The sequence below is a fragment of the Aquarana catesbeiana genome, linkage group LG07 (assembly GCF_042186555.1).
Source record: "Aquarana catesbeiana isolate 2022-GZ linkage group LG07, ASM4218655v1, whole genome shotgun sequence".
In the NCBI taxonomy this organism is placed as follows: domain Eukaryota; kingdom Metazoa; phylum Chordata; class Amphibia; order Anura; family Ranidae; genus Aquarana; species Aquarana catesbeiana.
The window spans coordinates 7,607,940-7,620,330 of record NC_133330.1 but is presented as its reverse complement, the minus strand read 5'-3'; the positions used below and the strand labels follow the sequence as shown (position 1 = coordinate 7,620,330).

Genomic DNA, 12,391 nt, shown 5'->3' with positions numbered 1-12,391 from the left:
TCTTGCCTCCTTTTCCTATGATTTACGCTAAATATGATTATCCAGGGATTGCTAGATCCCAATTTGTCCTGTACTGCCACATCTGAGATCAGACTTTGATCGTTTGTAATCAATAAATCTAGCAATGGATTCTTTCTAGTTGGAGAATTTGCCAATTGAGACATGAAGTTGTCCTGCAAGACATTCATGAAATGACGGGCCTTTAATGAGTGAGCTTTCCCCTCTGCCCAGTCGATATCGGGATCATTAAAGTCCCCCATTATGATGACATTTCGTTTCCTCACTGCCATTTATAACTGTGATAGGAGGTCCAGCTCCTCCTCCTCCTCCTTCAGGTTGGGAAGCCTGTAACATACCCCCACTATTCTTTTACCACTTCTTCTCTTTGGAGTTCTATCCACAGGGACTCCACCCCCCCCCCCCGTTCCACTTTCCATCACTCCTCTCTACCACTCTTACATCATTTTTTTATTTATAGACACACCCCTCCCCCTCTTCTACTTTCCTTGTCCTTCGATACAGGGAATACCCTTGTATCAGCTGTACATGGCGCCTTGAATCAGCTGTACACGGCACCTGTAAGAGGGCCCCTCGCGGGCTTGCTTCGCTCGCCACGCTTCGGGCACGGCCTTGCTTCACTCTGCACTTTTTTATTCTCCCTCTAGGTCCACTTGAATGGTGGGGGCTTCAACCTGGACCCAGGGCGCAGGCGCCGTGTACAGCTGATTGAAGTTTTTCAGCTTCGGCTATTTTTGGTGGCTGCTAGTCCTTCGTACTGCACAAGCGCTGCGCCTGCGCAGTACAGGGGGGTCCTTATCTGCCGGGGACCCCAGCTCTCTCCTCTCCTCGCACTGTGACAGTGTGAGGAAAGGAATGCCGATAACAGGCAAGTGTGTTTACATCACGATCAGTTGTGATTGGACACAGCTGATCACGTCACGTGGTAAAGAGCTGCTGTGATTGGCTCTTTACCCCAATCTGTGATCAGCTGTGTCATAGAGTGAGCTGGGTGTGCACCACAGTGAGCACGGTTTTGGGAGGACGTCAATAGACGCCCTCCCAGAACTGGACTGCGCTGTTGAAGCACTTCATTATATATTACAATGTAACAATATAAATAATGCGCTTCAATCACCCTGACACAATTTCAACCATGGTGCCATGATGATTGAAGCACCAACACCAGCCATTTCCCCGATAAATTGCCCATGAAACATTGCTTACCAACCCCCCCCCCCCCCGCCTGCAAAAAGGTTGGTGACCACTGCTACGGGCTCTAGCCCCAGATCTTTTGCAGACCTAGCAACGCCCCTGAATATTTGCCAACCAGTCATGTGAGCTGTCAAACCAAGTTTCTGTTATTCCTAAAAAGTCTACGTCCTCCTCGTGTAATAGTGGCTCCAGTTAGTCCATTTTGTTAGCTAGGCTCCTGGCATTTGTGCATACGCCTCTCAGTGTTGTATGAGTGCATATTCATTTCTCCTTAAAGTGATTGTGACTCTCGTTTCTCCCCCACATCAGATAACCCCCTAGGAGAAGCGCTCTCCCTGGGGGGTCACCTTGCGGGCTCTCTCCCGAGTCCATCATTTGAGTCCATAGACACGAATGCCGGACTTGGCTCCGCCCCCCCGGTGCCCGCGTCATTGGATTTGATTGACAGCAGCAGGAGCCAATGGCTGCGCTGCTATCAATCTATCCAATCAAGAGCCGGGACCCCGTGGAAAGAGGGACAGCGCGTCCCCGCCGAGGAGATGAAGGGGCTCAGGTAAGTAACACAGGGGGGCTGGAGGGGCCGGTGACTGCCAGGTGTTTTTTCACCTTAATGCATAGGATGCATGAGGGTTTACAACCCCTTTAAGTTTTCACGGGCTTTGTTTTTGATTTGACCACTTATTCAGCCTGGATTAGACGTCACGGCTATATCATTACTACTGGCCCAACTATTACCCTCTGTTCTTTGCTCACTGCTGGCTATCACTTCCTTAGAACCCTCCGCCCCCCACCACCACACCTAGTTTAAAATCCCCTTCATGAGTATCTGTAAAATAAATTAATAATTAAAAAAAAATTAAAGTGCCCCTAAATAACACCCAACCCCCCCCCCCCCCCCCCACTAGCATGCAAAGTCAAATGCGCGCGCCGGACCGTTTGCATGCAAACAGCGATCGCCCCATACATGCAGATCATGGACAGTAATTCTAGCACCAGACCTCCTCTGTAGATATAAATTCTTAACCTGGAAAGTCTTTTAAAGCATCGCATATTGATAGTAAAATTTACATCGCTTGACGGCATTGCATGGACGTGTGAGATTTGAAAGCGTGACATGTTTGGTATCTATTTACTCAGTGTAACATCATCCTTTAATATTTTAATAATATTTTAATAATCATCAGATTGCCTGTTTGTGGTTCACACAAGGGGGCCAGAGCTTCGAGCAGAGTGATGGCTTCTTGGATTGTGAAAGTGATCTCCCTCTCATATATGGATAGGGGGTTGGCCCTTGGAAGGGATAACGGCTCGCTCCACCTCCTGGTTGAGACGCTTCTTGCATATTGATTTTCATTGAGTCTCTCCAGTTGCCTGTAGAGTCAATATAACCTTGCATATTGACTTTCATTGAGTCTCTCCAGTCGCCTATGCGATAATGAGAAATAAAGGTTTGAATGGATGACCACGTTGCCGCCTTGCATATTGACTTCATTGAGTCTCTACAGGCGACTGGAGAGACTCAATGAAGTCAATATGCAAGGCGGCAACGTGGTCATCCATTCAAACCTTTATTTCTCATTATCGCATAGATCCGTCATTTTTGACAACTGTTCATTTTGGCAAAACGGTTGTCTCGTTATCCGGAGGCCATACTTAACCTTATTTTTTGTTTCCACATTATCCCACCCTGGGTAGCTAGTTTGTTCCCAGTGGTAGGCGGACATGGAGCTGTCAGGAAAATGGAAAATTGAATATCAAATACTTACCGCAATTTTCCTTTCCTGACGAGCTCGGTCAGCACTGAGTCCCACCCAGGTGCGGAAATCAAGTTAAGGAACGCCGGCCAGAGGGAGGGAGTCAAATTTATGAGTTATGTCCTGCAGGAGGGGGTGTGGGCGGAGCATACCCAGTGGTAGGCTTGCATGGAGATCAACAGGAAAGGAAAATTGCTGTAAGTATTTGATATTCAATTTTATGTTTTTTTAACCACTACTATTCCTTCATACTGGCTTTTAGAATTTACAAATGCAGCAATTTAAAAATTGGATGAAAGATTAAGCACCAGGAACACTTCTTGAAAGATAGAGATGAATAATGGTATATTGTTTACTCCCACTGAAGCCGGGGGGCATTTTCCACCTCCATTGACCACAGTAAGGGCAGTAAACTGTTTCTTTGTTGAGAAAGTTTGGAGACTCCTACTACATATCTCCCAACCTTATGAGATGGGAACAAAGGACACCTATTAGCAAAAGTATGTAGGACACACCCCTGACACGCCCCCTTAATGGAGAATTATACTAAAAAATAAAATTTCAAAAAAGATTAGTTAAACACACAACTGCTTTTCTTACCACCACTATTCCTTTATATTGGATTTTGGAATTTACAAATGCAGCAATTTAGAAATTGGATGAAAGGTTTAGCTCTGGGAAACATTTTTGGAAGAAAAAAAGTGCATTTTATATACAACTCAGTGGCGGCTGAGTCGTGTCATCCACAAATCCCCCCCCCGTAGGTCGGTCGGGTCAATCACAACCCCCCCGGTAGGTCAGTCGGTGGGCCCCGCACTTGGGGCACGGGCAGCACTTCCCTCCGGGCGATGGGCGGCGGCTTTTCCTGCATCTCCTCACGGCGACTGTGTGTCTCCTCCCTCCTCCTCCTAGGCCAAAAGGATAGCTTCTCCTTTCAGCCAATCAGGAAACGGGTCTCACAAGCTTCCCTGGAGTGGCGGCTGGTGGGTCCGTCGGTCTTCCCTTGCTTCTCCCCAGGCCGTGCGTCTCCTCCCTCCTCCCTCTTGGCCAATAAGACCGCTACTCCTTTCGTCCAATCAGGAAACGGATCTCACGACCCGCCTCCTGATTAGCCGGGGGGAGAATCAGTGTGACTATCACAAATATTCATTCGCTATTGTCACAAAACTGGGTGGGCTCAAGCCCACCTTTGTTTTTAAACCTATTAGAGCCTCTGGCTCTAATCAAGTGCTTAAAAAAAAAACCCTATTGAAATCCATGCGTCCGGCGCCCCGCATATAGATTAAGGGGCCGGACGCATGGATAGGGGGCGGCGAACCTGCGCCCCAAATGGAGCGGCCGCCACTGATACAACTATATAGATCACACCAAAATGAGGGACACATGAGAAGGAAAGAGGGACAGAGGGACTTTGTTCCAAATGAGGGACAGTCCCTCAAAATCAGCGACAGTTGGGAGCTATGCTGGTGACCGACATCACAAAAAGGGAAAATGAAAAAAAAAAAAAAATTCAGGTTGTTACCAGAACAGGAATAGAGGAGAAATCTTCCAATGGGGACACTAGATCAAGTGACAACCAAAGATGCCCTTACCTTGGAGGAACTTCCTCTCACTTCCTGTTTTAACTATGGGACAGGAAGTGAAGGGAAATCTCCCCAATGGGACACAGATGACAGGGGTTATAACCCGCCATTACTCTTTCCAAAATAAAAAAAAGTTTAGCCTTTAGTTGCTTTTTCAGATCAGATTAATATATTGTTTTTGTCGCTGTCTAGGTATGAGTATGAGTATGACGAATTTTTCCAGGGTTTTACACCGCAGCTAAGAAGTGAGTTGTGTCTTGTATCTCTATCATGTTTTCGTAGATCATTTTTTTTTGGCCTCCGTGTTGGAGAGCCAGGAGCAGGTTTTCTATTTACTGCTTGGTGTATTGATGTATGCACTTATGATGCGCTCATCATGTTGGCAGTGCCACATATGGCTACATAGTAACCCCGCCTCTCTAATAAAGATGGGCCAAACCCCCCTGTTGGGTTCGCAGCAGAACTCCCGAACAGGGGAAATGTTCTATCCCGAATGGCGAACCCCATTGAAGCCTATGGGAGCAGAACAGGAGAAATCAAAAGTGCCCATTTTGAAGGCTTATATGCAAGTAATTGGCCCTAAAAAGGGTTTGGGAGTTTGGGTACTGCCCTGGGGGAAATGTATCAATGCAATTTTTTTTTAAATAACAATCTTTCTTTTTCAGGAGCAGTGATTTTAATGATGCTTGAAGTGCAACAATAAAAATTAAAAATTCCTTTAAATATAGTGCCGGGGGAGGGGTCCCCTTAGTCTGCCTGTAAAGTGGCGCATCTGTAGCATGTATAGAACCTGCTGCAGCAAAACTGGCATTTCTAAAGAAAAAAAAAAGTCAAATCACATTTAAATTGACTCACAGTTGCAATTGCAGGTGTTCTGTCGAGAAGTGCCCGCTATCGGAACAGCACAACAGCACAACAGCTGATTTGCCGATCAGCTGGGCTTTGGTAACCAGGGCGCATGTGCACATCGTAGGAGGTATCTCTTGATGGGAGATACCATTTCACAGGCACAAAACAGTGGGGGAGACCATAATTCTCACATTGTGCATCGCTGCTGCTGGAGGGCGGCTAGTGGCTGTGTTGAAGGGCTGGTTTTGTCTGTGTTGCAACCCGCCCTTTCACACAGGGAAAACTGTCCATTCAACACAGCAAACCCGCCCTGCGACACAGACAAAACCGGACCATCAGCACACTGTAAAGCTGCCCCGCAACAGCAAGGCACAATGTGAGAACTACTGTCCCCCCCAGCTGTTTGTATAGGTTTCTGGTATCTCCCATCAAGAGATGCCTCCTATGATGTTCGCTTGCGCCCTGGTCACGTCACTCCAACTGATCGGCAAATCAGCTGAAGTGTGGCTCCGTCCTGCGCATGCGTGGGCACTATTCGGGGGGGGGCACTTATTCACAGAACACTGGCACCCGGCTATTAAGAAATTAAAGAAAAAATACAGTGCCCCCCACATCAAAATAAAAAAAAAATAGTATGGGCCCCCCCCCCCAAGTCCATACCAGACCCTTATCCGAGCATGCAGCCCAGCAGGTCAGAAAAGGGGGGGATGAGTGAACGCTCCCCCTCCTGAACCATACCAGGCCACATGCCCCCAACATGTTGATAGGGACAAGGGTCACTTCCTGACAACCCTGGGCTGTGGTTGTGGGGGTCTGCAGGCAGGGGGATTATTGGAATCTGGAAGCCCCCTTGGGCAATCGGGGCGCAGAATGCACTGTGCAGCGCGCAATGCATTGCAGTGTGTTTGGCGGGCCAAGACACCCGGCGAACACACTGCAAATTCGGGTGTTCGGTGAACTTTCAAACAGGAAAATGTTCGACCCAAACTCATGCTCAAGCTGAACCGTTCGGCCAGCAGTAGTTATCCCTCCCCTTGGCAGCTTTTCCTTGTGTTGTCCTTTCCCTAGCAGAATGGGTTTTAAAAGTTTATCACATAAATTCTACCCAAATGGTAACATGAAACTTTTTAACTTTGTCTTACTTATTCCTTTATATATTTTGCAGCACCTCAGTATTGGTTGGATCCGGGTCCTAAAATTGGAAGTAAGCCTATGAATTATTTATATTTGCTGTTTAATTCCATCTGTTATAAGTAGAATTGTTTTTGATCAATTTAGTTTAACCACTTCAGCTCCGGAAAGTTCTACTCCCTTCATGTCCAGGACATGTTTTGCTATTCAGCACTGCGCTACTTTATATGGTAATTGCGCGGTTATGCAACACTGTATCCAAATGAAATTTGTAATTTTTTTTTTACAAATAGAGCTTTCATTTACTGGTATTTGATCATCACTATGATTTTTTGTTATATAAACAAAAAAAAAAAAAGTTTTGAACAAAAAAACATTTTTTACTTTCTGCAATAAAAACATATCCCATTTAAAAAAAAAAAATTAAGGACAAGATGTTTTCTGCTACATGTCTTTAGTAAAAAAACGAAATCCCAATAAGTATATATTGATTGGTTTAAGTGAAAGTTATAGCATCTTCAATCTATAATATACAGTGGGGACAGAAAGTATTCAGACCCCCTTAAATTTTTCACTCTTTGTTATATTGCAGCCATTTTCTAAAATCATTTTCATTTTCAAGTTACCGTATTTATCGGCGTATAACACGCACTTTTTTCCCCTTAAAATCAGGGGAAAGTCGCAGGTGCGTGTTATACGCCGATACCCTGCGATCCCGAGCTGTCAAAACTTAAAAATCGCCGACCGCGAACCTACTCGGATAGCTCCGCTCGGGACTACGAGTGGAGCTGAAAGTGGACGAGAGCCGCCGGAAAGAGCCGAGGACCGGCTCTGTGTATTTCGGCGCTGGCGGCGCCATTTTCAAATCACGGTCGGTGATTTTGAAGCCCAGGAAGCAGGGACAGGGGATCGAAGGCTGCACTGGGGCAAGGCTGCACTGGGGAAGGCTGCACTGACAAGGCTGCACTGGGGAAGGCTGCACTGACAAGGCTGCACTGGGGAAGGCTGCACTGGGGAAGGCTGCACTGACATGGCTGCACTGGGGCAAGGCTGCACTAACAAGGCTGCAATGATGGGCATTTAAATGTAAGTTTTTTTCCCTTCAACTTCCCTCCTAAAAGTTTTTTTTTCCTTAAAATTCCCTCCTAAATTGGGGTGCGTGTTATACGCCGGTGCGTGTTATACGCCGATAAATACGGTAATTTTTTTCCTCATTAATGTACACACAGCACCCCATATTATACACACAGCACCAGATATTGACAGAAAAACACAGAAATGTTGACATTTTTGCAGATTTATTAAAAAATAAAAACTGAAATATCACATGGTCCTAAGTATTCAGACCCTTTGCTCAGTATTTAGTAGAAGCCCCTTTTGATCTAATACAGCCATGAGTCTTTTTGGGAAAGATGCAACAAGTTTTTCACACCTGGATTTGGGGATCCTCTGCCATTCCTCCTTGCAGATCCTCACCAGTTCTGTCAGGTTGGATGGTAAACGTTGGTGGACGGCCATTTTTAGGTCTCTCCAGAGATGCTCAGTTGGGTTCTGGCTGGGCCATTCAAGAACCGTCACGGAGTTGTTGTGAAGCCACTCCTTCATTATTTTAGCTGTGTGCTTAGAGTCATTGTCTTGTTGGAAGGTAAACCATCGGCCCAGTCTGAGGTCCTGAGCACTCTGGAGAAGGTTTTCATCCAGGATATCCCTGTACTTGGCCGCATTCATCTTTCCCTCGATTGCAACCAGTCGTCCTGTCCCTGCAGCTGAAAAACACCCCCACAGCATGATGCTGCCACCACCATGCTTCACTGTTGGGACTGTATTGGACAGGTGATGAGCAGTGCCTGGTTTTCTCCACACATACCTCTTAGAATTAAGGCCAAAAAGTTCTATCTTGGTGTCATCAGACCAGAGAATCTTATTTCTCACCATCTTGGAGTCCTTCAGTCCATGCAGGCTTTCATGTGTCTTGCACTGAGGAGAGGCTTCCGTCGGGCCACTCTGCCATAAAGTCCTGACTGGTGGAGGGCTGCAGTGATGGTTGACTTTTTACAACTTTCTCCCATCTCCCGACTGCATCACTGGAGCTCAGGCACAGTGATCTTTGGGTTCTTCTTTACCTCTCTCACCAAGGCTCTTCTCCCCCGATAGCTCAGTTTGGCCGGACGGCCAGCTCTGGGAAAGGTTATGGTCGTCCCAAACGTCTTCCATTTAAGGATTATGGAGGCCACTGTGCTCTTAGGAACCTTAAGTGCAGCAGAAATGTTTTTGTAACCTTGGCCAGATCTGTGCCTTGCCACAATTCTGTCTCTGAGCTCTTCAAGCAGTTCCTTTGACCTCATGATTCTCATTTGCTCTGACATGCACTGTGAGCTGTAAGGTCTTATATAGACAGGTGTGTGGCTTTCCTAATCAAGTCCAATCAGTATAATCAAACACAGCTGGACTCAAATGAAGGTGTAGAACATAGGTGTGCGCAGCCTCTTGCATTAGGGTGTGCACCCCAAAGCGCAAATACATATGCATGTGTATATGTATTGATGGTGTCAGTAGGGCAGTGGACAGTGTCAGTAGTTTTATTTTTATTCTTTAAAAATTATTTTATTTTGTAACATTTTTTTTTGGATGAAATATCAGTGGTCTAAACAGGGGGGAATATGCACCACACAAGGCGATTAGGGTGTGCCCAGGCACACCTGGCACACCCTGTGCGCATGCCTATGGTATAGAACAATCTCAAGGATGATCAGAAGAAATGGACAGCACCTGAGTTATATATATGAGTGTCACAGCAAATGGTCTGAACACTTAGAACCATGTGATATTTCAGTTTTTCTTTTTTAATAAATCTGAAAAAATGTCAACAATTCTGTGCTTTTCTGTCAATATGGGGCGCTGTGTGTACAATGTGGGGTGCTGTGTGTACAATGTGGGGTGCTGTGTGTACAATATGGGGTGCTGTGTGTACAATATGGGGTGCTGTGTGTACAATATGGGGGGCTGTGTGTACAATATGGGGTGCTGTGTGTACAATATGGGGTGCTGTGTGTACATTAATGAGGAAAAATGAACTTAACCGCTAGCCTACCACCCACCGTCATATGACGGCCGGACGGTAAGCCTATTGTTCTGAGCGGACGTCATATGACGTCCGCCGTTTAAACAGGGCATGCAAGCGATCGTGAGCGCGCAGCCCTGTACTGTCGGTGGCGGCGTGTCACCGAGACACCGCTCGTCACCGACAGGGGTGAACAGCCACTGCGCATGGCTGTTTACCACGTGATCGGCCGTGATGACGTCACGGCCGATCACTAATGGTACATCCCGCATTGCACGGCGCATGCGCGCGATCGTGAGCGCGCTGCGCGTGCACGTCGGTGGCGGCGTGTTCCCCGGGAACACTGCTGTCACCGACGATAGTTTACAGCCATTGGCCAGTACTGTGTACCATGTGATCGGCTGTGATCCATTCACAGCCGATCACTAAGTGTAAACAAAGACCTGGCACTAGCTGTTACTAGCCCTTCTCTCCTCACGCACCGTTTCCACTGTGAGGAGAGAAGAGCCAGGAGCAGTGAGTTACAGATCTTTGTATTTGTAGTGTCTACACCAACACCACTTCTGTCCCATCGCCCCCCCCAATTGTCATCTGTCACCCAACAGTCACCCCATAAAAAGTGCACCTGTCACACAGAGACTGCCATTAGTGACCATCAGCGGTGCCCTGTCACCCACCAGTGACCGTGCCCTGTCACCCGTCACCCATCAGTGACCTGCCCTGTCACCCGTCACCCATCAGTGACCTGCCCTGTCACCCGTCACCCACCAGTGACCGTGCCCTATCACCCGTCACCCACCAGTGACCGTGCCCTGTCACCCGTCACCCACCAGTGACCATCAGCGGTGCACCCGTCACCCATCAGTGACCTGCCCTGTCACCCGTCACCCATCAGTGACCTGCCCTGTCACCCGTCACCCACCAGTGACCGTGCCCTGTCACCCGTCACCCACCAGTGACCGTGCCCTGTCACCCGTCACCCACCAGTGACCATCAGCGGTGCACCCGTCACCCATCAGTGACGTCGCCTGTCAACAATCTGTGAATATCACCTGTCACCGTCCGTGGCCTGTCACCCATCAGTGACCGTGCCCTCTCATCCGTCACCCATCAGTGACTGTACCCTGTCACCCATCAGTGACCATCAGCGGTGCACCTGTCACCCATCAGTGACCGTCGCCTGTCAACTATCTGTGACCATCGCCCATCACACCATCACCTCCCAGTGAACGTCACCTGCCACCCATCGCACAGCCCATCAGTGACCGTCACCTGCCACCCATCTGTCACCCATCGCACAGCTACCCGCCACACAGCCATGTCCAAAAGAGTATATACTAGTGAGGAGGCATTCCAGATCCTCTCTATGACTGATGAGAGCATCGGGGAGCTCTCATCAGAGTCCCATTCTGATTCCGAAACAAGTTCGCCATTTGAGCCGATCGAGAGTAGCAATGGTTTGGATGAAGAATGGGTCCCTCCTAAAAGGGCACGACACTCTGGAACCCAGGAAGCCGCCAGCAACCAGGATTATATTCCCAGTACCAACTCTGCCACCAGAAATAGGACCCAGGAAGAAAGGCCCAGTACCAGTGCTGCCGCCAGCAATAGGCCCCAGGAACAAAGGCCCAGTACCAGTGCTGCCACCAGAGATGGGCCCCGCGCACAAATGCCCAGTACCAGTGCTGCCACATCACACCTGAGTTCCAGCACAGGAAATTCAACTCCCCTAACTACTGGAGTGTCACGTCCTCCAAGAGCCAGGGCCGCTACCTATATGCCAGATGGTCTTGCCAACCCAACATGGCTGCCTTCCAACTCGAGATCACCAATTATTCCTCCTTTCACAGCACAGCCAGGTGTGCAGGCCAACACCCAAAATTTTACAGAGATCAATTTTTTCACCTGTTTTTGCCCGACACTTTGCTGCAGTTCATTGTGGACCAGACAAATTTGTATGCCCAGCAGTATATTGCCAGCAACCCCCAATCATCTTATGCCCGTCCGTTTGAGTGGAGAGATTTGAATTTGGAGGAGTTCAAATTGTTTTTGGGCCTCACCCTAAATATGGGGCTTACAAAAAAAAATGAAGGACATACCTATTGGTCCACCCACCCCATCCACCATATGCCCATGTATTCTGCCGCTATGTCCAGGTCCCGATATGAGATGATTATGAGATTCTTTCATTTTAACGACAACACCCAGTACCCTCCCCGCAATCATCCAAATTCCGATAAGCTGTACAAGATTCGCCAACTAATAAATTCATTTTCCCAACGATTTGCAGAGCTTTATGTCCCCGAGAAGAATATATGTGTGGATGAGTCCCTGGTACCATTTTCAGGCCGGCTAGGAATAAAACAGTATATTCCTAGCAAAAAGGCCAAATATGGAGTCAAATTTTACAAGCTGTGTGAGAGAGCCACGGGATATCTATATGCATTCCGCATATATGAGGGAAGAGATTCCCAGCTCCAGCCCCCTGAGTGCCCGGCCTACATGGGCACAACTGGAAAAATTGTATGGGACCTGGCTTACCCACTTCTAAAAAAAGGCTATCATATATACCTGGACAACTTTTATACCAGCCTGCCCCTTTTCAAATACCTTTATATTGAAAAAACCCTGGCCTGCTGGACTTCAAGAAAAAATAGGAAGGGCTTCCCACAATCCATTGTGAACAAAAGGCTGAAAAAGGGGGAAAGAGCAACACTGAGATGTAATGAAGTGCTGGCCTTGAGGTGGAAGGATAACAGGAACGTGCACATGATGTCCACCATTTATGATGACACTGCAGT

General features: G+C 47.6%; 1 protein-coding gene across 2 annotated transcripts in view; it reads left to right on the top strand.

Moving 5' to 3' along the window:
* The window catches only part of LOC141102647 (uncharacterized), a 101,424-nt gene that overhangs the window by 9,100 nt on the left and 79,933 nt on the right, over window positions 1–12,391 (top strand). The window contains exons 4-5 of one of the 2 annotated variants that reach the window (XM_073591555.1): window positions 4,742–4,794; window positions 6,564–6,602. In XM_073591555.1, coding sequence (XP_073447656.1) covers window positions 4,742–4,794; window positions 6,564–6,602 — 92 coding nt within the window. Of the gene's footprint in view, window positions 1–4,741; window positions 4,797–6,556; window positions 6,603–12,391 lie in introns of both variants that reach the window. The other variant, XM_073591554.1, reaches the window with a different exon arrangement.